At 34.8% G+C, this 27635-nt stretch overlaps 1 protein-coding gene across 4 annotated transcripts in view; it reads right to left on the minus strand.

Moving 5' to 3' along the window:
- Positions 1 to 3472: 3472 nt before the first annotated feature.
- Positions 3473 to 27635, minus strand: part of LOC149773657 (DENN domain-containing protein 5B-like) — a 126505-nt gene continuing 102342 nt past the window's right edge. For all 4 annotated transcript variants that reach the window (XM_089946075.1, XM_089946076.1, XM_089946074.1 and 1 more), the window contains 7 exons: positions 22813 to 22931; positions 19049 to 19146; positions 15038 to 15109; positions 13000 to 13082; positions 11687 to 11813; positions 9960 to 10134; positions 3473 to 9681 (listed from right to left, as the gene is read on the minus strand). In XM_089946075.1, coding sequence (XP_089802201.1) covers positions 9498 to 9681; positions 9960 to 10134; positions 11687 to 11813; positions 13000 to 13082; positions 15038 to 15109; positions 19049 to 19146; positions 22813 to 22931 — 858 coding nt within the window. In that variant the 3' untranslated portion in view covers positions 3473 to 9497. The remainder of the gene's footprint in view (positions 9682 to 9959; positions 10135 to 11686; positions 11814 to 12999; positions 13083 to 15037; positions 15110 to 19048; positions 19147 to 22812; positions 22932 to 27635) is intronic.

Consider the following 27635-nt stretch of genomic DNA (forward strand, 5'->3'; position numbering starts at 1 on the left):
GGAATGAACTGCCCACTGAACTTAGACACAAAGACACAGTGATCACAGTCAAGAGGGCTCTCAAAACTCACTTATTTTGACCGCAAGAACAAACTTAAAGACCTAATAATGTTTCCTACCTTAAATATTCTCAGCATGTTTTTTTTTATTACATAATGTTTTCTAATTTCATGGTGTTTGTTTTTGTAATCATATCATTATATGTTTTTTATCTTACAGGTGTTGTCTAATGTTGTAAAGCGCTCAGAGCTTCTAAAGATTAGGCTCTATACAAAGTCCTCATTATATATATATATATATATATATATATATATATATATATATATATATATATATATATATATATATATACACACACAGATACATACATACATATGTGTGTGTGTGTGGATCATCAGAGTATCATCTCTTTTCTAGGAGAAATAAACCAAAAATTACTAAAAGAAAAAAAGTTGACCACAGAAAGGCCAATCCAGACAGAGAAACTCTATAGCAGACAAAACATTATAGCATATACATAGCAAACATGGACTATAGGAACATCATTGGAGACAATCACTGGAAATAGGACCCTCTTATATATTTATCCACAGACAGATATGTCAATGGGTGATAGTACAAAACATATAACAAGTAATTATTTTTTATAGAACAAAGCTATCAAGTATTGGGGGAGGAGGAAATAAGGGGCCTTTATATACAGGAACCTCAGAGAACGACTCATCCCAGAAAGTAGCAAATTAAGAGAAACCCCCGCAACAAAAACGATCATATAAATACATTTTCGTTTCCAAATTCTTTTTGAATTGTTACGGAAAAAAGCAACACTTAAGTATCAGAGGGCGGGAACATGAACACATAAAAGCCTTTGAAAGTTTCGGATCAAGAGCCATGGGGTGAGGGCTTGGGCACACTCGAGGACAATAGCTAATTAGCTAAAGGTCGAAGGTGTGCCCACAAATAAAAATTAACATTCTTCTAGAATACAGATATCTACAATTAAGTATGCAAATTAGGGACATATATGTCATCTCGGACTCTGTCGATAATTTCTGAGCATATGGTAATTGGAGATGTTCATTATGTTTCGTACAAAGAATTTTTAATTGCTTTAGTAATTTAACTTATTTCATTTTAACCCAGAACTTCACTTGCAATAAATTTAAAAATATCTTTAGTTGTAAATTTATCACGTACTTGTTTCTGGACAGTACTTGGGTATATTTGGGCAGTATTTGGATAAATCGTGCCGCCATATAGAATCAAATAAAAGAGTGGGAAAAATCTAAATGTCCTGGCCAGCAACCCAAAAGGGAAACGGTGTAACCAAACCTGCACCGAAACAACAACCCAAACATGGACGTATAACACAACACCTCACTCAAAAAGTTAACTACAAAAGTTATGGACAAAATGCAAAGATAAAAATGAACACAGGAAGAAGAATTGCAGAGGTATGGACGAACAAGAAAAGAAAGGAAGCTGCCTTGGGGTGCTTGCACCCCATGGACTGTGTGACCCTAACGACCTTGCGGTTCGATTGCAAACACTCGTGGGATCTGCTCGTGCGGGGAAACAATGCCCCCTAAGTCATTAATGAAGCCAATACAATTTGTCAGCGATTACTTATTAATGATCTCGCAGACAGAGACATGTATCATGCGCTGATGCATGAACTTGTTAAAGATATCCATGAAATATACAACGCCGAATGATCAGTTCTGATACAACTAAGACGATGCATGGAGAGATGCTTCGCAGTGAAACGCTTTCTGTGCTATGTGAAATCTATGCATTAATGCAACATGTGGTTATAAACACAGCCCACAGAGTGACCTCGACCTCGATTACTACTATCTCATCTACCAAACCAGAATTAAATGCGACTTTTTCTGCACCTGTGACTCATGCACACTTGAGATTGAACTAGCCTCGCTGCGAGTGTATTACAGTTGGTCTAATATCCAATCCCAATCATTTAGTGGTCTGCCCACAGACAATTCATTTGTTTTCATCAGATAATGGTAGCATGTGGCACACTAATGAGCTTCCCTCTTGGGCACAAGATTTTACCTCAATCAATGATGAGGTTCGACAAAGAATGTTGCTGTTGACTGGCATGTTGCTGTTGACTGGCAAAGACCCAGGTGAACTTGTGATTTTTGAAGATCAAGCTGGCAAACTGAAAATGTCAAATGCAACAGTCAAGATATTATAGTCAAGTTCAAAGGCTACTTTTTGTTAAAGAATCTGGTTGAGCTCACTGACAATGGTGTAATTAGAGACAGTGGTGTGTCAGTTGCATTTATCAAAGACTATGTTAATAATGCTAATATTGCAACAAAGCAATATGTGCAAGAAGAAATTGATCACGTGCATGCACGACCATGTGTAGTAACTTCATGGAGCCAAATTAGAGGAACATTAGTCAAAGAAGAGTGGAACGCACTACCCCTAATGTCATAGAAAGTGGCTAACTTTCTTTTCATTCCATTAACAGTGTTTTTGATAATGTCACATCTTAAAAGTGCACCAGTCCAGATCATACTTGTTTCTCAAAAGTGGGAAAAAAACTGGGGGGTGATATGGGAATGTTGATAAATGATAGACGGCATCTCGATCTATTTTAGACCAGGAATATTTTATATTAATTCCAATCTCGACAGTATGGTTGGGGATCATATCAGTTTCATTTTCAGCATAATTAGTTGCTGGAGATGAAATTGGAAGAATTAAACATTTATCCAGATGGGTACTTAAACATCTTTTGGTGTTTAAGATTTGATTTTATCATTATTATATCAAGATCACGGATTCTGACCACGCTGATGAGGTTGCAGAATTTACCACTGATGTAGTAGTAGGCCATTAGGCAGCATATGTTAACATCGATAATAATTTCATTCACTTGTTGATGAATATCTGCATTAAAATGGTATTACCACACTTGTACTCGCTGAAATTTAATCTTTTTAAGTGTCCAATAGAAACTGATAGCTGGAAAAACCCTGATGTATCAATACAAACTCAAGGTCAACTTGGTATCACTGCACATGCAAGTGAAAGTGCTCTATCTCTAACTGCAGCAAAAAATGCAAAAGCACTCAGTATAACAAGGATGGAGACAAATATTTTAGTGCATCCAGACTACAAATATTTTGATACTGTTTCTACACTCTAATTCTATTACATCACATATTTATTTACTTTTTTCTAATCATTCCCATGCTCAGTAAATTTCCGGTATTCAATGTTTCTTTTCAGTAGGTTGATAAAGACATGTAGTGCCTCTTTAACGATAACAAGTATACCCCATAAGCACACATATATGTTTGTGCATGCCAACTTAAAATCTTGCCCTTTTTCAAACACTTTCTATGTAGTTTTCTTTTATGAAAGCGTTTAATTCATTCTAGTTAATTACTAGCAACACAGGTAAGAAAAAATAAAGCTGCATTATAAATCACAAACAATAATTTCTGTTATTTTATTTTAAACATTCATACTTCATGGCAACAATGTAATAATTTAACATCATTTTCGAGTCATTCTCTTTTCAAATGAAACAATGAGTCAATAAAATCACATTCAATCCCAATTTCATGCTGTGGATACCACTGGTATTGCTCCTAAATCATAGTCCAGATGGTTATTCCCATGTAAAAGGTAAATGTACTGCACAATAAGAAAATAAAAGTTGCAATCGCCAACTTGGTCTCATTAACTACTGACTTTACAAAAAGCAAGTGGAAATTTGTTATTAACAAATGCATCTATTAAAACATAAGACAAATATTCTGTCTGACTTGAAGGTAATTGACAACAAATATATCAAACAAATCTGGCAGAAATCTCAAACTTTTAATTTTAAATTTAACCTGTATTCAAAATGAATATGCAGAAAATTAATAAATGTAATAAAAAATATCTAACAACTCTTTTCCATACGTTACTGGATTAGTGGCATATGAAAGAACTTAAAAAAGTTTCCTAAAGTGTTTAGCGTAAGTTTAGTTCAATCTTTATTCAATGTCTCCAAATTGATTTATTTATCATTGCTTTCCAGATCCAAATTGATTTATTTATCATTGCTTTCCAGATACACAATCATGAATTATACAGGCAAACTGTGGTGTAGCAATGCAAAAAACTACATGTTCTTAGTGTTATCTGTTAAATTACCTTGCATGATATTTATAATAAATTATATAACTGATTCCCAATTAAATAAAATGTACGACTTGGTGAGACATGGTAATTTGGGCTATTCCATTAAAACATACATGGGACCTAGGGAAGGCACTTTAAAGTGTTCCAAATATAGATGCAGTTTAGAATTTTCCTATCATTGCAATATGAACCCTGAAATCTAAGTACCCTGGCATATCATTTTCTAAAAACTGCCTTCACTGGGTACCATGTATGTTTAATAGGAACGGCCCTCATGAGATCAAGTCTTAAATGGTAAAGAATCAATATAACTTGGTAAGTCAAATCTCTCACAAAAAATCAATATAACTTGGTAAGTCAAATCTCTCACAAAAAATCAATATAACTTGGTAAGTCAAATCTCTCACAAAAATGATCTGTTATAATTCCAAACTTCAAATTTTGTGAGAATAATTTTGACCTAAAAATGCCAAATATGTAATACTTTTATGGAATAAATTGAAATGCAATTCTGTAAAAAAGTTAAATGCTCAGGATTACAGAATTATCAATCTGAGAAGAAAGTTTACCATTTATTTCTCAGTGCTATCTATTAGTCAGGAGAAGGTCAATAAAAGTAATTAAAATATGCTGTGTAAAAACTAAATAAATGTCTATATATGTTTAAAATATCTTTCAGTGCAAGAAACTATAGCCTCACTCATGCTGTAATGTTAAAACCTTTGGTTTCAGTGGCTGAATGGTTTAAAACTCCAAGGCACAACTTGTAGAGTTAACAGATCTGCATTCAGTAATTCTAAAACAAGCAAAGCAAGTGCTTTCTTTCATTTAAGAAATTTTGTAGACTGTTGTTACATGTGTAAACAAATTTTAGACTATATTTGTAAATAGACATTATTTGTATGGTTAAAAACAGGCAAATAAAACACGTCATAAACATTAATGTTAACATTTGGTAAAAAACAGGTGGGGATTTAGAAAAGGTAAGAAACCTGTTCACAATTTTTGATATAAGCTTTGAAGATAATTGGCAGACATATACAAAAATGTAATAATGACAGAAAAAGAAAAAAAAACAACTATAAATAATTTAACTAAAACTACATAAACAAAATCAATGTCATGAACTGTTATCTATATCCCACAATGGTTCAGTTTTGGCACATACAAATCTTTTGAATGAAACATAAGTATATTTGACAATAAAAGGCACAAAATCACCCAAACATGGCTTCTGTCAACATGTCCCAATCACTCATAATATTGCTATTTAAGCCAATTTATACAGCATATTTAAAGGCAGTCAAAAGTAAATGCAGTTTTATAGTGATTAGTACAGCAAATAATGACCCAATGATTTTGAGCAAGAAAACACCTTGATAAGAATATCCAAATAAAGATAACTGAGATCTGATAATAGTGTTCCAACTGCATCCAAAAATTCCAACTTAGAACTCAACAAGACCGGAGTTGGCTTCATTCATACTGGCTGTGTTTTATAGACTTGTGAAGGACAATGATGTTATGTAAATCTATATGTAGAAAACTTTATTTTATTTTACATAATAGTTTAAAAAGCAGATTAATGTGTATTTTATTTTACATAATATTTTAAAAACAGATTATTGTGAGAATACAATCATGTTCAAATTGTAATCAAGAAGATTACAACTCGAATGACAGATCATAAGCTGAAAAAGGGCCTGAAGCTCACAACCAGCTTGTTCAGAAAAATCTTCCATATCATTCATTCAATGGACTCTGTACTAGTCAATAATCAACTGACACAACAGAGATAGCAAATAATGCAAATGTAGGTACAGAAAAGTTTCTCATTTTAACTGAAACTTTTTATCCTGTTCCAACTTGATTTCAGAAAATTTAAACTTGAGACTCTGAAACCACAGGCTGAGTTGGAAACCATTTCTTTGGCAACTTACTTTATGAACACTATCTGACAACATGCGGTGATTTTCCTGCAAACTGTTACTGCAGATTTTTGTTGAGTTTTTCAACACTGCAGTGCGTTACAGATGATATAGAGACAGATTTGCCTATAATCAGGTGAAATGATTAATGTAAAGGGCTTATAATTAAATTAATAATGAACAGACAAGAAAAAAAAAATGTGTAAATTATACATGTGCAAATCAAATTCTTCTCTATCTGTACTGCATCCCTTTTTCTAACAAATAAAGACCTCCAGTCCCTTGGTATCTATCTTAATTCTACAATAAACACCCATAACTCACAAATTTGGTAATTTATATTTGGCTAGTTTTTCTAAAACAATTATGTTTACCTCTGCAATATGAGTAGATCGACCCCATGTAAATTGCAAAAAGGTACCATATTAAAAACAAGAGGCCCAAGTGGATGTTGCTCACCTAACTTGCACAACAAAGCATTTCAACATTTCACTAAAACCAGTATTATTTAGTACCATAAGAAGATACTCCTATGTAAACTATTTCCAAACCTGTGCACCATCAATCTTAGCTATTTCATTATAGTCTGATAAAAGAATTCTTAAAAAAAGATAAAGACATAATTAAGAGGCATAGATCATACTCATAAATAAATTCACTCAAGATTTTGCAAGTGTAAATTTAATTGAAAATAGACAAAAAGTTCAACCAGTCAGAATGCATTAAAATGCACATATCTGTTATTATAGACTGTGTCAAAGACTATACTGAAATAAGCTTATTTACCAAGCTGGAGCAAATTCCATTCCCAGTCTTGTGTCTAGATTGGTAAAAAGTTCAACCATTCAGGCAAAGAATAACCTCAAAAAATATGCAGATCAAGCCGACAATAAAACTCGTCCAACATGCTTATGATACAGGACTATTTAACAAGTTTGATAAAATCTCACTGGAAAGAGAAATAATAGAGTCATGACAAGCTCAGTTACTCAGATGCAAAATCATATTAATATGCATGTTTCTCATCATAATTATAATTGCCAATCTTGATGTTTGTCTCTTTACAAAGTTTGACCAAAATCCTACAAAAATGCTTGAATGGCAAGAAGCACAGATAATCACACGCATGATAACTTCATTAATATAGTAGATTTCACTCTAGATAAATCTCACTGGACATTTTAATATTACAAACTGCTTTACCAAGTTGGATCAAAATCTGTCAAAAAATAGTCCCGCTCATCCAATCATGTGAATTTACCACATTAGCATGCCTGGATCTTGTTCATAATTGTATTCATCTGAGATCAGCTGATCTAATGCAAGATCACAACATAATATGTGTGGATCTTGCCCACTGTCAAAATCATTCAATATCTTGATGTTATATGCCCATATTCCAAGTCTGATAAAAATCAGATCAGAAATATGGCCTCCACTCCGGTAACAAGCCCCGCCAATCAGATTCAAGATCAACTCACTAATATGGGAAGATCTCACTCATTATCAAACTCATCTGAGATCTTGATGATGTAAATTTATATTCCAGTCTGATCAACACTGAGTCAGAAATACAGCCTCCAGAGTGGTAACAAGGTCAGCCAATCAGATGGAAGATCATCCCAAAAGTTTGCAACATCTCTCTCGTTACTAAACTTGTCTAAGTGCTTCATGATATAAGCCCATATTCCAAAATTGGATCAAAATGTCCTCCAAAATGGTAACAAGCTATTGTTGTCAAACAAAATGGATGACATGATAGAAAGCAAGTCCTATGACCTGGTGAGCTACAAAGAAGACCAAAGGTGCAACTTGCTGACCATTTGTACTTTTAAACAAATATAAGCATTTGACATTACTACCATCCTTTTACATCTCGAAACGAGCAATCGGTGCTCTTCAATACAAAGATACATAAAAGAATGTCATGAGAAAAAATACTCATCAGTATTTTACAATTACAATAAATATTATGTTCAAATTTGAGGTTTCTGACCGAATAGCATATACATGGCTGAACTATTTATGATCCTGTCTGCCAACTTTTAGGCAAACCTCAACAATTACACAATGTCAGTAGAAATATAACAAACAAAGCTTCATTACATAGTACTCTGACAAATAAACAAACAAGTCTTCATCTTTTGCCCTAAAACACTTGTACAAGTCAAAGACAAAAAGCTCAAGTGCTTCTAATAATAGTTCACATCTATTTTTGATTTTCAAAGAATAATAATTCAGAGCTGTTCGACTTAAACATCATGGTAACCAGGACTATTCCATTTAAACATGCATGGTACCCAGGACTATTCCATTTAAACATACATATTACCCAGGACTGTTCTATTTAAACAAACACGATGCCAGGGAAGGCAGTTTTTAAACAATACATACAAAGATTTCTTAATTATTCAGAGTTAATATGAAAATGACACAAAAATTCTAAATTGTATTTAAGGGAGACTACTCACACTAAAAGTGAGTTACCTGGATCCTAAGCATGTTTTATCATAACAGCCGTACATGAAGTAAATCATAAAGTCAGCATCAAAAGTACTTTGCAGTTAAACAGAATGCAAAGCACTCTTACAATAGAGATAGCCTTCATACACATATTTAAACACTTTCATTGATAACCCATAATTTTTGAACAAAATATGATGGAATAATGGTAGTACTAACATCTTTAATATCAACATTCATAAAAAATAAAATAAAATGAAAATTAAAAAAAAACAAAGCCTGAATGTGGCCTCAACTTATGGTCAATACAATTGTCCATAGCATACAAAAATTCATCTTTATAATGGCATAGAGTGAACAAATCTTTTCTTACCTGGAATGGTTTAACCTTGAATGATCTCTAAATTTTGGAGTTTACAATAGGGTAAAATCACAATCATTTTATATGATATTTATAGAAACCTAAACAAGATACAGTTCTAACTAAGGCACACCCATTTTGAGTTAGGTCATTCATGAGGCATCATGGGAGTATTAGTTAATAAACCTGGAATAAATGTTACAAAATCACATAATTTTGTTCCTAGTATACAAATTTGTAGAGTAATGAAAACCATTTGACTAAAGTAGGTACATCTTTTTCAAGGAATATTTATTTAGTAAATGAATGTTGACTACATTTTACAGATCTGAGCTTAATTATTTACTATTGGGATTAAAACTGCATTCTTGTAGATATCTAAACTCATTTTTCAAGGCAGAAAAGCCCAGAAAACTCAATATAGAGAAGTGCCTACGATCAGAAAATACACATTATTTTCTGTAACAGAGGGAAAAAATCATACCATAAATCCCTACAAGATAAAAATATCACCATTGTGGCAAGTATTTAATTTGGGACACCTAATGCAATGTTTCTCAACTGCCATCCACTCATCAAATATCAAGTCCACGGGTGAGGGATGCCTCAAGTCCAATATTAAAATCATTAAGTGTGTCCAGAATGTGTATGATGAAGCTAAGGAGATCACGATCACGAAGAAAGGACTTCTCTTCATACATCTGAGCTGTAACAGTTGTCTTGGCCATCAGGGGAAGCCACTTTTGGAGAGTATGATCTCTGAAATAAACCCAACGTTACTAAGTACTATTTTTTAGAAAATGCAAACTAGACATATTTATATCAAGCAATGGAACAAAAAAAAAACCGATCAGAATTTACAGTTAGTGAAAATTTATCAAAGCATGTGAACTTGTTCTGTTATATGTTTTTGCATGTGATGACTAAGTCATTTGTACAGTAACATATTTTCCCTTAAATGACTGCAGATGTTTTGCAGTTTTTCTGAATATTGAAATTGCAGTCAAATTTAAATACAAATATGTGAATTATGTTACCTGACTCCAATGCATACAAATATCTGGAATTTTCCATCCTTGCCCACAGTCTCAGTGGCATTGTTGATTTTATCTAGCAGACTACAGAACAGCCAAAAGCCTGCCTTAGTGGATTCATTTAATGATTTTCTGCCCTCTTCCTCCAAAAGTGACTCAAAGTGAGATTTCAGTTTCTCTGTGAGGCATAAATTTAGCATTAACATTATTTCAATACATTTTGCATTAACAGATTATTTCAATCATAACTGCATGTATTACGGTGTTAATTTCAGGCTTTGGATAAAATGTTTTGTAAACTTCAAACTTTTTTAATGACAGTATACGAGTTGTATATAGCTGCATACATGCAAACTTTACACACTCTCTTTTTACAATTTTTTACACGTCTTGCCAAAGATAATAACACAAGGAAGTTAAAACTAGTGTATGATTATCTGTAGACTCAATAGGTCAACAAAATATACCAGTAACACATTTAAAAATAATAATACTATTTTCACTATATCCAGAGCTGAAAATGGTCCAAATCTGTAGTAGTTCAATTTGCAACTTTTGAATTTATTAACCTGTGTCAATTACATGACACATTTCAGTTTTATCTTCAGTACAATGGGTTATCTTGTTAATATTTTAAGGAGATGGAAATAATAAAAATATTTACATATTATAAACTGTAACTTTCATCCAAAAGAAACAAATATTGTTTGGGTAAGCAAAAAATGGAAGCAATACAACCTCTTGCCTTTTCTTTGCTTTGGTTCAACAAAAAAGACTTGCAATCATCTAGCCATCTTTATTTCTAGGTCTAATAAATATCTTTCCCATAATTTATATTTTAAGTGGTGTATAGTGTAAAATGCAATCCCCTGAGATTTTACACATCAGTTCAAGTAATGTAGGAGTGAAGACCATGTGTATAATAAAAATAAACAATGACATGTTTACCGTAACACATATAGAGTATACGACCAATTTTCATTGAACAAACATTTATAAAATAACTTGAATATTATAAGTTATTACGCTACTTGCAGCCAGTGGAATATTTTACTATTTAGCGAATTTCATAAATTTCAAATCAAATGAACATGAGTGAATATTTATCAAATATGTTTAAGAACTTTGCTTTATTCTGTTACACTGCTACATTGCATTTCTAAGTGTCATGTCAGTGTTAATGATATTATGCATACTATTATGTTAATAAATCGGAATATATTTAATAGCATGCTAATGCCACTTTTATATTTTGATGGTTGCCAAAAAATATTACTATTAGATGAGAGAAACCCTCAAAATATCATATCAATTAGTTATCCTTTGCTAAATTAATACAATTTTTACCCAAAAGAATAGAATTTTAACCTAGATAATCCAAGATGAATACAATTCTTGCTAGATAATCTCAGATGAATACAATTCTAAATAATCCCAGATGAATTCATACCTAGATAATCCCAGATGAACACAATTCTTACTTAGATAACCAAAGATGAATACAATTCTAAATAATCCCAGATGAATACAATTCTAAATAAACCTAGATGAATTCATACCTAGATAATCCCAGATGAACACAATTCTTACTTAGATAATCAAAGATGAATACAATTTTAAATAATCCCAGATGAATACAATTCTAAATAAACCAAGATGAATTCATACCCAGCTAATCCCAGATGAACACAGTTCTTACTTAGATAATCAAAGATGAATACAATTCTTACCTAGATAATCCCATATGAAGAACTTGTTTCGGAAGAGACGTGAGGAACGAAAACCATATTGGAAAATGTGTTCCATACAATGGACAAGCCCACGTTCTCCACAGAGCAGGAATGTCAAATTACCCCTCTGTTATAATAAAAGAAACATTAATGCTGTAAGTTACTTTCATACTTGTTCCTTTCAAATATATACTGTACCTAGTGAAGGCAGTTTTTAAAAAAAAACGATATACCAGGGTACTCTGCTTACTCAAAGAATTATATGTGAAAATAATAAGAAATTTCTCAAATGTATCACTGAATGACAACTCCAAGTTCAGAGTGATTTCCCTGGGTCCTAAGTATGTTTGACTGGAACAACCATCAAATTAGGAACAGTATTTTTTCCATTATTTTGTGCAGAACATACAGAAAGTGCAAGAAATCATAGCATATATTTCTAAGGTTAAATATTATAAACTTTAAATACATGTATTGGAATGTTTAGTATACATAGTGTTTACATGATATAACTTTATGATTCCCGGTAAATGTGAAGAAAGAACAAATACAAAACTGTATGGGCCTGATAATATGTAAAACCACATAAGCATAAAATGCTATGGCACTGTGCTCCAACATAAATAGTACATAAAGCTTGGCATTAGGTGTGATCATTAATGGTCAAGGGGACTGGACAGTGTGATCATCAGTGGTCAAGGGGATTGGATAGTGTGATCACCAATGGTCAAGAGGATTGGATAGTGTGATCAACAATGGTCAAGGGGATTGGATAGTTTGATCACCAATTGTCAAGGGAATTGGATAGTGTGATCACCAATGGTCAAGGGGATTGGATAGTGTGATCACCAAAGGTCAAGGGGATTGGATAGTGTGATCACCAATGGTCAAGGGGATTGGATAGTGTGATCACCCATGGTCAAGGGGATTGGATAGTGTGATCACAAATGGTCAAGGGGATTGGATAGTGTAATCACCAACGGTCAAGAGGATTGGATAGTGTGATCACCAATGGTCAAGGGGATTGGATAGTGTGATCACCAATGGTCAAGGGGATTGGATAGTGTGATCACCAATGGTCAAGGGGATTGGATAGTGTGATCACCAATAGTCAAGGGGATTGGAAGGCTGGATTAAATAGATCAGCCCTGTAGTTGATGATCATGAGTTTAAGTCCAAACGACAGAGATGTGTTCCTTTCCTAAACATTATTAAAAACTATGTTCCAAGATCTCCAACAACACAAAAGAACAAAAAACCTTTGATTCACTTAGAACTGTGTGTCAACAGGTAAAAACAGATGATTTGAATACCTCTTTCTCTGGTTTGTAGAAGTGTTTGATTAGACTATTAACTGCATGCCCCAGCATTTCTTGTATTTCTGGGATGGACAGGCCTAGAAAAAAAAGTATTATTTAATGTCATAATAATGCCAAATCTTCTCAACAAAAACTTCCTTTAAACATAACATCATAAACTCCCTTTAAACTTAATATCATAAACTCCCTTTAAACTTTACATCATAAACTCCCTTTAAACTTACTGTAATGAACTCCCTTTAAACTTACTGCCATTGTACAATAATAAGATCATTTTTATTGCACAACCACAAAGAAAAAATGCATTATTAGGTAGGTACATTCTTCATGATATTGCTGATGCTCTTACTATTAAAACAAGAGCATAACGACATGAATAGGCAGATGTAATATCCTTATAAGATACACTGAATCAAAATATCAAATTCACAAAAAGGATGCATTCATGTTGATTTCACTGGAATTTATATATAAATCTGTCTTAACATTTTAGACAAACCTTCTGAGAGATTAAGTACAAACACAGAGCATAAGGAACAAAATTAATAAGTTTGTTATTTTATTCCCTGGTTTGGAACTAAGTGCATTTCTGATACAGTATTTTGTAAACAATAGAATACAAAAACTTCTGAAACTGAATAGTGTTGAATTTAGTTTTATCAACTAGACATAAAATATACCATTAAGAATAAATTAAATTACTTAGTAATTGAGACTAATTTAAAATAGCATGTTCCATTAAATGGCTGTTTTGACAGCGTGTTCTCACAATGATCAAGAACTATGATTTCCAATGTGCACAAAACACCTGAAACTTGTAGCAGAGTTTATGCTGATTGAATACATCATCAAAGACTAATTAACTGTTCATATAGCTTAGTGATTAAAAAGGATTGTACTTATGATTTTGTAATTAAGACTAATTAAGGGTGTATTCATTAAATCATTTCAAATGTGTGCAAAACATCCAAAACCTTTTCCTGTAGCATAGTTTATACTGATCAAAGGTGCCATCATAAAACATGGTCCCTCGAAGGGACTGACACTCTTAAAGGTGAAAATTTCCAGAAATTAAACACAAGACCACTTTTTCCTTTTAGTTGTAGTTGAAACAAACTGATATTCTTCAGCAATAACAAAAATTTCAAATTAGCTGCTGTGATGCATATTAATGGATGTCTGATTGGCACTATTTTCATTTCAGACAAAACTGACATCATTAGAAGTCTTTCTGTGATAACCTCTTGTCATAATTAATGATCATCTTAATCAGGGGACAGCAAGAATTTTAAGACAGTCATCAAGGCAGCCATATTGGATGTACAAATGGCACCATGTTCATTTAAGACCAACTATGTATTATAAGAAGTCTACTGATGAAAACCCCATGCTGATATATCCGTTCATTTGGGAAGAGTAGAAATATTTTCAACACATGGTGGCCATATTAATCATTTTTATCAAGGATCAAACAGACAACAAAATAACTCTTCTGATGAAAACCCTATGTCAAAATGACTTTCCATTTAAGAGGAGTAGTGAAAACGAGATTTTCAAGATAACCACACACTGGATGTCAGGTCTGGAACCATTTTAATTTAAGACTGAAAAATTCAAAGAACTCTTTTAGTAAAGACTCATGCTGATATTAAACATTATGTGTATATGACCATCTAATCAAATAACAGGATTTTCAAGAGGGCTGCTATGGTAACCATGTTGTGTGTCACAAGGATACCATTGTCATTTAGGACCAACCTGCCAACATGAAAAGTCTTTTACAGAAAACACCATGTTGATATGGCCATAGAATCAGGAAAAGTGATAAGATTTTCAAGATGGAAGCTGAAGTGGTCATATTGGAGTCCAAGCAGAACCATTTTAATTTAGGATTTACTATACCATGGGATGAATGTGTTGCCTTATTTTGCAGGATTTTGTGTCCAATTTGCATGGATTTTACAATGACACATTCTGCCTTAAAACATTTCATGGTTCAAGTCTTTTAGTCAAAAGAAGAGTCAAGTTGTACCTTGTTCACTGGACCTTTTAGGTGAGGCTGGTGATACACATCTAGGAGGTGTCTTACTGGGACTTGACAAATCTGGTAAAACGCAGAAAAATAATTGTATGAGGCTATAACCTTATATCATACCTTAAAGTTTTGTATAACCATAATGTCATTTCAAATCTTATATAACCACCTGATGTATTGTATACATGTAATGTGTGTGTGTGATTTGCAATTTTAACATAGCTTTAACAATTTTTCAGTCATATTGCTATGATGTATGCAATGTGATAGTTTATGGTGATGTCTAGCACTGGGGCATCATATTATGACCCAGTCATATTATCCTGACACCAGGCTGACAAGTCCTAACACTAACATCTTAATACTGAGGGCCAAGTGAGGCAGCTGTTAGTACCATTTTTTATAAGTCTTTGGTATGACTCGGCCAGGGATCAAACCCACAACCTCCTGCATCCAAGGCGGATGTTCTAACCACTAGGCCACCAGAGCAATCTAAGTGTGACTTGTGAGGCATCCAATTTCAACTTGGTTCTCAAATGAAAATATTGAAGTCTATATTTAGAGTTTGTATCACACAGTCGGTACACTTTATATTGCATGTGCAGTTTCATATTTCTGATGTGAAGTGTTAAAAAATATCACTTTATGTGATTCTGATTGGTCCAAAAAAGCCCATGAAATTCTTGTGCAGTATTCTCTTTACCGGCTGCCTGCAATCATGGCAATTTTTCCTTACCCCACCTTCTGGAACTGTTTGATTCGACTAGTACTATAAACATTTTGGTGGCCATTTTTCAATTTGATTGACAAAAGGGAATAGGCAAAAAAAATCAAGTCTAAATATAGCTATTTCCCAACATGGGCTAGTTACACCAGTGTATAGTTTACAAAGAGCTCGAAAATGGCATTAAACCCCAAACATGAAGAAGAAGAACAACAAATAAAACTAAGGGAATTGGTCAAATGATAGGAATTCAAGAAAAAAACATTCTTATTTGTAACCCATGCAAGACAAAACCATCTGTGCTATTTTTGTGCAATACAATTTTAAAATTAGCCACTATGGCAGCCATACTGGATGCAATGTAGGCATCATTTTCATTTAGGACCAATGAGACATCATTATTAGTCTTCTGGTGAAAACCTCATGCAAATACTGTTATGTATACCTATGTTATGTACATAATCCTGTATTATTAGAGCTTGCGATGGTTATTTAGTTACTAACGTTAAATACAATATTTCTTATCAATAGCATGTTTGCACCATAAGATGAGACATATATCACCTGTATTGATTTATTCATAAAGTTCCAAGGTTGAGATGTACTAATGTACAAGTAAACATCATGTGACCTAACTCATGACATGCATTTTGAAAGGCCAAGCGGACCTAATTTAAGATTAGTAGGTGTTAGAAAAGCTGATCTGTTCACTGAGAGAGAATTCTGAAATACCAAGACGCTTCATTTAAGTTTCATATTGCATTCTCTTCAATGTGTATTGGAATTCTATAAAACATAATTATTTCACAGAATTAGGCAGCCTTAGTAGTACTATTAGTCTTGAAAGACTTCTTACTGAAAGGACAGATTCATTTATTTAATTTGATCATTCACTGGAATTACTGTGCTCTAAGATTCATTTAAAGACTATCTGGATAAATAATAGCTGCACAGAACTACTGTGAACTCATTTAAAGACATTTGGATTTAAAGACATTTTGGGATTATCACAAAATGATTTTTCTGTAATCTGATACATCAATAAAATATTCATTTGGATTACGCTATATTTTTGGAAATAATAGAACATTTACGACTTCGGGAAATCATTCACAATACTATAAGTTATTTTTAAGTCTTTCACTTTGTATTTTAGGGAAAAAATTATATTTTTAAATTATACAAAACTTCTTGGTTTTGCTCTTTCTTGTTACTTATTTTATAACCATAGTATCACAACATGTCCATTTATTCTGGAAAAGTTATATGATTTTCAAGATGGCTTCTTTGGCAGTCATATCAGATGTCAGTACCCTTTCTATTTAGGAACCTTAAGAAGTCTTTTGGTGCAAATCCCATGTCAATAAAAATTTCCATATAGGACAATTAATGATAACATGATTTTCATGATGGCTGCCTTGGTGGCTACACTCGATGTCAAATCTACAATGTTTTCATTCAGAACCAAGAAGACTATGAGAAAAGCTATTGTGAATATGACTTTTCATTTAGGAGTAGTAAGTGATAACAATATTTTCAAGCCAGCAGCCATGCCGACCATATTGGATGTCAGATTGGTGCCATTCTTTTAATGAAAAATGTATACATATCCATCCATCATGGAATAGTAGTTATAATTTCAAGATGACTACAGTGACAGCCAGACTGGCAACATTTTCATTCGGAACCAGCTATACATCATAAGTCTTCCAATGAACATCCAATTTTCCATTTATTTACGAGGAGTAGCAAAACAATTATCAAGACTGCTGCTGTTATGGCCATATCGGATAACAGATCAGCACCATTTTCATTTTGGACCAAACAGATATAAGAAACCTATTATTGAAAAGCTCATGTTGATGTGACTTTCCATTCTGACAGGAACATGGTCACTGTGATGGTCATAACATCAAAGCAGCAAAATTTTCATTTTGGACCAAGTGGACTATATACTTAATGTGTATGCAGAGTTTTATAGAAATCCACTGTGGTGACTGTCCAAGCATTTATGGTCAACATTGTAAGAAATCTTTTGATACAAACAACATGTCAACATGATTTTATATTCTGGATCAATTGTAACAAGTTTTTCAAGATGGATGCCATAACAGCTGTATTGTACATTAGATCAGCACATTTTTCATTTAGGGCCATAAGAAGTCTTCTTGCAAAATGAATGTTGATCCCCATCATCCATACAGGAGGAGTAAAATAAACAAGTTTTCTAAGATGGCCACTTTAAGGTTATATTGGGAGTCTGAGTGGCACCATTTTTACTCAGGTGCAACTAGCCAAGAAGTTTATTGGTGAAAACCCAGCATCAACATGACCATCCACTGCGAGGTGGCAGTAACAAAATTTTCAAGATGGCCATTGTTACGGTTGTTATTTATCTCTAATCAGCATCATTTTCATTTAGTGAAACTAGACCATGGGATGAAGTGTGCGTAAAGTTTCATGGCAATCTGCTAGTAGTTTAGGCAGGGTAGCGAAAACAAACTTATGCTAACAGATTGATGCAGAACAGAGAACAGGCTATCCCATAAGCTGTTCCAGTCTATGACCAGTAGAGATAATGAACCATTTGAAGAAAAGCAAAGAACCACCCACCTACATAACAATACTAGCCACATAGAAGTCAAGGAAAGATTTGTGTATGTAACATTTCTGTTGATTTCAATATTAAGCAAAATAATGTTGAGCAAACAAAATCAATCTGACTCTTCTATTACTGAAATCACATTACCAGATCTTGCAAGTCTACATGAAAAATGTAAATAACATTAGAAAGCTTGAGTAGCATGACTGGTATATTATATTCCCAACCTGTATTTAACAGTCCTCTTTGTATACACTAGAATGTCATGGTTGACTGGAGATTAATGACCTTGGTTTTACAACCTCTTTTCTCTCTACCACCATCACCGCTGGTGATCCAGGGTTCAGAACCTGAAATTCCTAACATGTATTTTCCTGCTAATATAAGGCTTGATAAAAACAAGATATGTAGATATCACCATATGGCAAATGATAAAGTGTTGACAGGGTTTTCCCAAGGTTTATAGACAATGGGGTCATTTAGAATATTGTTTTCCATATGAATGTCTCAATTCTGTAATGATGGGTCCCTCCTATGGAGAGTCCACAAGCAGTATTTTCAAAACAGGAGCCCCTGGAAGTTATCTAATTCTTAAACGAGGGTACCTGGAGAAAAAAAAACAAGAGTCAAGTGTTGTAAGTTTTTTTGAGGTGGGAAAACAATTATATATTGGATTATATACCATCTAAGTCTGCATATCTGGGTAACAACTCTGCCACCAGCAGTCTCTCTGTACTTCCATCATCAACACCTTTTCCAAGCCATCTGCCACAAGTAAACCTGTCAAGAGATTGTGATGACACATCATGGAAAAAAGTTCGAGATATGTTAAAGTTTTAAAAACAAATGGAAAACTTCTGAAAAATACAAGCAAAAGAAAGATAAATCCCAGGAGATGAATACTTTTCTTTTTATATAACACAAAACTTTTATGACTTAAAAGTGATAAACCTGAACAGATATCCTTTCGTCTACTTCAGATGTGAACAAAGTTGCCATTTTGTTTTCAACTTTTAGGTGAAGAATGTGAGAAAAACAGCTCTTTAATGAGCATTACCTCTTTTGGGTAGGAACACAGCAAAGCATTGTCCCTGCAGCTTAAATTATGACCACTGGAGTATGACTTCTCTGTCCTCTTCCTTTTATTAAGCCCATCCTTTGTTTACCCAAGTTTTATGTTTATCCTTTACATGAGTGAATTTTAAAATATTTTCAGCTTCCTTGTTGCATTACAGTCTAATTGATAATGCAGTCAGTAAAAAAATGGACAACAGAAGAACAGCGCTTCATATTAAACTGGCAGTCAAGCACAATAATGAATGGATAACAATAGTATGAATAGACAGATTGGCATAGGAATGGATCAACATGGAGGAAAACAGCTTGGATATGGTTTGCTGGATTAAATAATATCATAGAGTGGGAAGAAAATATGGACAAATGCAAAAATGAGCAGATGGGCAAATGGATGGAGAAAGGAATGGTTGGACAACTTACAGATGAATAAAAGGAGAAAAAAATTCAGATTGATAGGAGAACAGACAAATGGATGGATCCATACATGGACAAAAAGACAGTCGGGTTATATGATTCATTGGACAGAAAAACGTACAAACCACTTGAATTGGCCTGATTAGGGTACAACTAATTCTTCAAACATTTGTTTGTTTTGGAATATGGGAGACCCAATGAAGCCCAACAAATGAATTTTTTGAAAAAAGGCAGTTTATAAACATATTATATCAGAAACACATCACAAAAGTACTACTGAGGTAATATTTCCAACTTTGCCAGCTGTGACTCATTTCTTTGTATTCAAATAATAATAATAATAATGAGGGCTTTGTATAGTGCTTTACAACATCAGACAACACCTATAAGATAAAAAACATACAATGATATGATTACAAAAACAAACTACATGAAATTAGAAAACATAAAAAAAAACATGCTGAGAATATTTAAAGTAGGAAACATTATTAGGTCTTTAAGTTTGTTCTTGCAGTCGAAATAAGTGAGTTTTGAGAGCCCTCTTGAATGTGATCACTGTGTCTTTGTGTCTAAGTACAGTGGGCAATTCATTCCACGTTGCTGGGCCCTGGTATGCAAAATAACGCTGTCCATATGACTTTGTTTTCATACTTGGAATAATGAGTATACGATTGTAAGAAGGGAAGCGTAAGTATCTTGCTGGTGTGTAGACATGGGTGAGGTCGGATAGGCATGTTGGACTAGAGTCCGACAGTGAAACATAGCACAGAGAACAAATTTTGTGTTTGATTCTAGATCAAATGGATAGCCACTGTAGGGTGCAGAGCAGTGGGGAGGTGTGCTCTGATTGTGGTACTCTAAGTATGATCCAAGCAGCTGTTTTTTGAACTTTTTGAAGTTTCCGGAGCAGATATTGAGATGAGCCAGACTATCCCCTCCCCACCACGAAACCCCCTCCCATAATCCCAAAGGCTTTTCACACTGGACTAATTTTGCATTATCTATGTAATCATTACTGATGCGTCTCTTGTCTTTTGTTTCCTTCCCAAAAGTGAACAATACCAGCAAAAAATAATTTGCCATACTCGGAATTGTCATTATTAAAGTTACAGTTGATCAGAATAAATGATATATTCATATTTTGTGAAATAGATGCCCATGGGTTTGTTTTCACAAGTACACAAAAGTAGCTGTTGTAATGTTTACCTGTTTGGACCTCTGTAGCCATCCCTAATATTATTTTAATGCAGGTATGCAAACAGCAACAGGGGGAAGTATTACCTGTTTGTATTTTATACATGTTGCTTTTACTGCATTCTTTATGGATAAAATTACTAAATTTAAAAGTGTATGTATATTTGATTTTTTTTTAATTTGAGAAAAAAACACCAAAATAACAACAAAAGAAACTATTTTCTTTAGTAAATATTTTTCTTTCTAAATAATTACCCAATCTTTATACCTTAGGCGAACTGCAACTACCATGGAAATCCATCCCTCCCAGCTAAAAAGAGCTAAAAGTTACCTGCCACCCAGGTTGTGGTAAAACAGGGTGATCTGCTCTTGAAATAGGGATTGGCAGCAAAATCCACAAATATCTCAATTATTACTGGAGGGTAAGGCACACTCTCTGTAAGGATGTAACTGCGGGGAGGCTCAGAGGGTGTATGTATATTATGATTGGGTAAGTATTTGCAAAGAAACATATTTCACTAAATAAGTTAGTTTCTACCTTAAATACATTATCCAATGATAATACCTTAGGAGAATAGGTAAGAGGTGGAGGAAGGAACATCCCCTTACCCGGAGATGAGACCTCCGGTGCCCTACAGCTTTTATACAACCAGACTGGAGAAGACTAAATCTGTTGGGGTGCGGCCATGGAAAGGTAAAAATTATCCTCCTGCAAATCTAGTGGAAGTCATGAGGTACTACTTCAAGGCTCATACTGGATCCTGTAGATGGCACTGAGTGAAGTGTCCAGAGTAGACAATGATTTCAGTGCAATGGTCTGAGCAGAGAAAACTCACTTGTATGTTGTTGTTGTTGTTCTAGGGTTTAACGCCATTTTTCAGCACAAGATAGGCTATACATGGCGGCCAGTATAACTGGTGGAGGAAGAACCTTGGAAAACCCAGGGAAGAACCACCGACCCACGAGAAGCTTACTGGCAGGCTTTCCCATGTAACCACGCTAGCCGAGCCTTGGACTCAAACCCACGCAGACAGAGGTGAGATGGCAGTGATCCGGAATGGTGAGTGCTTTAGATCACTCGGCCACCCCACCTGTATGTAACCTATGTTGTGGAATTATACATATATCAAGAGTTTTCTGTATGTCTCAGGGACTTGCATGCATATAAATTAAAAAGTATAGCCTGAACTTATTGTGAAATAGCATAGGATACCTCTACAAGTATCTAAGTACAATTAAATGTGTAAAGATGACAAAGTGTAGTAAAATTAAAAAGGTAGAACTTTGTCGACATAGAAAGAAAAGTTTTAAAAAAATTGATGGAGTATACTTTCCTCAGAAGTCCAAAAACTTGTTTCAAAGTTGATTCTGGCTTTTGCAAGGTCTCTCATGGTGACAGCATACTTGTCAGCACAAGAAGAAGTACTGAGACTTTCATGGGTTTTGCCGCAACTCTTATATCAATGGGAGATCACTCTGCCCAACCACTACCTAAGTGGGCAGATAATTTTTAGCTCTTATTAGCTACAAGTATTATCTGGGAGGGCTGGATTTGCAAGGTAGTAGTAGTTCTCCTAAGGTATTATGATTGGGTAACATACTTAAAGAACAAAAAGAACAACTGTTCACTGAAGTTTCAATTTTTGTACACAACAATAAAATTCATGATCATAACTATTATACCACCGGCATAATTACTAATTTCATGTTCTACATACATATTTACTGAACTTCATTTTCTTCAAAAACATGGAAACTTACCTGAAAGTGTGTCCTGAGATTTCATTCCTGATAAGAACATAATCCACAAGCCATCTGGGTGTTATCCCACTATTATCGTGTCCTATCCTTAGTGTGGTCAGAACACCAAGATTCTTGTGCTAGAAAAAAATAAAAACTATAGTTATGCAATAAGTCATTCTCCTAAAAAAAATTTTTTTTATCCATATGCAAATTTTCACAAAAGCATACCTATAGGTTTTGTTAGCAAGCAAACAAATATGGCATTTTAGAAGGATTTCCGCAGGTAATATGCTTCTGTCATCATATATACATGGCTAATAATCAACAAAGATTATATAGAGTTTCAGTGTATCAAGAAACTACATGTTGTTCTATTTTGTTTATGAGGCTACATATGATGTATAGCTTGACCAGCATGACCGTCCAGTATTACATTTCATCACTGAAGTTATTAGGGCCTAGTCCATCCAAGAAATCAAATTTTACAGTAAAATGTGTTTCTTTGTGAATACTTGCCCAGTCATAATACCTTAGGAGAACTACTACCTCACAAATCAAGCCCTCCCTGATAACACTATTAGTTATACAGAAATATTATCTGCCCACCTAGTTGGCAGTCGGGCAGAATGATCTTCCCTTGGTACAAGGATTGGCACCAAATCCCATAAATATCTCAGTTACTACTGGTGCGGAAGGTATGCTCTCTAAATGGATTTAACTGCGGGAAGGCTGGAAGGGTGTATGTGTATTATTATTGGGTAAGAATTCGTAAACATATTTTACTTGAAAAAGTTAATTTCTTCATTAAATACATTACCCAATACCTCAGGAGAATAGGTAAAAGGTGGAAGGTGGTATATCCCCTTACCCCAGATATGCCATCTATGGTATGTGAGACAGCTTCAAGGTAACTGGACTGTTGTGGAGCAGCTTACAAAAAGGATAAATCTTCTATCCTGCAAATCAAGCGTAAGTCATGAAGCCCCATCTTATGAATCTGTTGAATGACCAGGAAAAGTGACCTGTTGTGCCATGGCTATAGGTCCCACCAGATCAACTTGAGCCCTTTGGGATGAAAGATCTCTGAGGCAAAAACTGGAAAATGTGAAATCTGATCTCCATCTAACAGCATGAATGTCAGCTAATGAAGAATTCCAGTCAAAGGCTATGCTTGTGTGAACTGCTCCAACAACATGAAATGCATAACAAAGCCATTGAGCTGGAGTTTTTTCTCAAAATGCTGAGTGCATAATCCACTTAATCTAGGATGAAAGGGTCTGTGCTGTTATATCATTTTATTCCTGTTTGAGAGGTGAAAATAAACATGATCTCCCATGATGCAATGGCTCTCATATTTAAAGATTCCACTTCAAAGCTCATGCTGGATTTTGTAGGTGGTCTTGAGTTGAAGTGTCCTGATTAGACAGTATTTCATTACAAAAGTCTGATTACCCATGAATGAGAGCGCATTCTTGGCAATGAAAGAGGGTACCGTTCTGAGTGAAAACTGGCACTTCTTGTTGGAACTGCAAGTAATTCGTATCCACTATTAAGGCATGAATTAAGCTTATTCTGCCATTGTTAACGTAAATGAAGAAGCAGGATATGATGCCCTTGCAAGCGGGGGTGGGTGGCTTCATGGTTGATATTGATCACACCTGTACTGTAATTATATTGATCCACCAAGAAATGTATTGCTGATTTTGCCTGCCGAATACCAAAGTAGTGAGGTGGTAGGACTTGTATGACAGGTAAACTAATTAAGCTCTTGAGAGCAGTTCACTTGGTATCTTGTTTAGCCCAATTAACCACTATGAAAAGTCCAATTGGTCAAGGGTTCAGTCCCACTGACCAGGTGGAATCCAAACAAATATAAGACTGGACAGGTTTTTGTTTCATGAAATATCCTCTTTTCTATCACAGCACAGTGTGCTAGTGATGGTGGAACGATAAGTTTAATTTGATAGGTGCTAACTGTCTCTAACTGAATAGTCTAGAAAGTTAGCCAATGTTTTATGGATGTCTCCATTGGAATAACGTACTCTGGTGTGAACTAGTGAGATTATATTCATTTGCCTATTTTTAATAGAGTAATCAGGATGAAGAGACTTTTGGTTCCTGTATCACATTCAGAATCCAATGTGTTTAGATATGTATAACAATAAGGCCATTTCAGTATATAACACTGGTCAACAGTGAAATCATTACTGACTTGAAAAGGCCCTAATCTGTAGTATTTTGGTGTGCCGAACACGAATATAACCGTGAAAAATTTGTATTGGCTCTCGTTTTGAAGATATTCATATACCTCATTTTCTATGTTTCACTGTGTAAATTTCTCCAGTAGGACTGCAGCAACATCCGGAATAATGATGTAACATTGCATAATACCATCATGCTCACATCATCCACAGTTGATTGCATCATTTTCTGATGCAATGCAATACTAATGCCATGCGGCTGCTGAAGTAAGTTGACGTCAGCAGTGTACTATACATGTGTAGGCCTATTATACTAATGCCAGGCGGCTGCTGAAGCTGACGTAAGCAGTGTACTATATAAAGCCCAATCAGATAGGTTCAGCATTTAAAATATTTTAGACGTTGTGCGAGACAGTTCAAGCTACTGTTACATAAAACTTATTATTTTATCCATTTACGTACAATAAAGAACAGTAATGCCTCGAAAGTGTGTTAATACCGCGGACAATTTTTGCTATATTTGTGGGGAAGTGACATTTGCCAACCAGAAGAAAAGTATCAATTCTCAAGTGAAGAAGGCATATCATCTTTACTTCGGATGCAAGGTTGGTGACCAAGACAAGCCTTGGGCTCCGCATATATGCTGTGCTACATGTACAACACAGCTTTCACAGTGGTTGAATTGCAAAAGGTCATCAATGCCGTTTGCAGTCCCAATGGTGTGGAGAGAGCCAAGCAACCACCTAAATGACTGTTACTTCTGCTTGGTTCCTCCTCTTTCCGGCGGAATAACGAAGCGAAAGAAGTCGAGAATAGTCTACCCAAACATTCCGTCTGCATTGAGACCAGTTCCACATGGTGAGGGACTTCCTATTCCAGAACCTCCAGCAGAATATTCTCTTGATTCATCTGACGAAGACAAAGGTGAGTTGACCTGTTCTTCTCCTGGTCCATCAGCATGCAGTGATCCAGATTTTCACTGTGGTGCATCATCAACCCCACACAGAATAACACAGGAAGAACTAAATGACCTGATTCGTGATTTGGACTTATCAAAGAACAAGGCAGAATTGCTAGGATCAAGACTCCAACAATGGAATCTTCTAGAAGAAGATGTCACAATTACTGCATATTGAAAGCGCCACCAGCAATTGGAGCCTTTCTTCAGAAAGGAAAGTAATCTGATATTCTGTTCCGATATTGAGGGCCTCATGAATGCTTTAAAAATCACTCATGACCCACAAGAATGGAGACTATTTGTGGACTCTTCGAAACTGAGTCTCAAGGCTGTGCTTTTGCACAATGGAAACATTCTTCCATCTATTCCAGTAGCGTATGCTGTCCACATGAAAGAGACATACGATAACTTAAGGCAGCTACTGAATTCCATTGAGTATAACAAGTACAGCTGGCACCTCTGTGGTGATTTGAAGGTAGTTGCCCTTTTAATGGGACTGCAGCAAGGATATACAAAATACATGTGTTTCTTATGCGAGTGGGATAGCCGAGCAAGGGAAATGCACTACATGAGGAAGGAATGGACTCACAGGCAGAATGTAGCCATTGGAGAGAAGAATATCCAACACCCAGCTCTGGTTGAGGCTCAAAAAATCTTGCTACCACCCCTTCACATCAAACTAGGTTTGATGAAGAACTTCGTGAAAGCCATTGACCGGACTTTGCCAGCATTCCGATACCTGCATGAAAAATTCCCTCGACTCAGCGAAGCAAAGATTAAAGAGGGAGTTTTTGTGGGTCCTCAGATTCAAGAGCTTTTCAAAGATGACCGGTTCAACAACTTGCTGGAAGGTGACGCGAAACAAGCATGGAATGCTTTTCGCCTAGTTTCTACAAACTTCCTCGGAAATGTTAGGGCAGAAAACTATAAGGAACTAGTAGAAGACATGTTGATGAAGTATAAGAAACTTGGCTGCAATATGTCTCTAAAGATTCACTTCCTTCATTCCCATTTGGATTTCTTTCCTAGCAACTGTGGTATTGTTAGTGATGAACACGGCGAACGTTTTCATCAAGATATCGCAACAATGGAACAAAGATACCAGGGAAAATGGTCCACTACAATGCTGGCTGACTACTGCTGGACACTCCTCAGAGATGCTCCCGAACAGCTGTACAAGAGACAGGCGAAGAAATCTAAGATGTAGTCAATGACTTGATTTTTTATAGGTAGGCTATTACAGTTGACCTTTTACTATTGGAATGCATTTCGTTATGTAAACATTAATTTCTTGCAGATTACAAAAAAACTAGAGCCAATTTTGCAATTTGACTGTCATATTCGTGTTCAGCACATAAAAATTGATAAGAATTGACTAATTTTATTTCAGTAACATGACTTTTGTAAAAATTTGTTGTCCAGTGTAAGGAGCAACAATTAGTCTGGCACATGGGCCCAGGATTGTTGTGGCAAAGGCTGGAACTGTAAGTATTCCACTTTGTAACTAATGTCCCTACTAAGCTGATCCCCTCAAGAATGTATCATATAAAACTAAGGGATGAAAAGGCCATTCCATTTGTTCAAGTTCCTGCTTGCAGAATTATGAGTCTGCCAATACATTATCAAGCCTAGGATATGTTGAACTGAAACCTGCACTGTTGTTGAGGACAACACTTGTGAAA

This window comes from Sinohyriopsis cumingii, unplaced genomic scaffold, assembly GCF_028554795.1.
Source record: "Sinohyriopsis cumingii isolate HCF-2022 unplaced genomic scaffold, ASM2855479v2 utg000622l, whole genome shotgun sequence".
NCBI lineage: Eukaryota > Metazoa > Mollusca > Bivalvia > Unionida > Unionidae > Sinohyriopsis > Sinohyriopsis cumingii.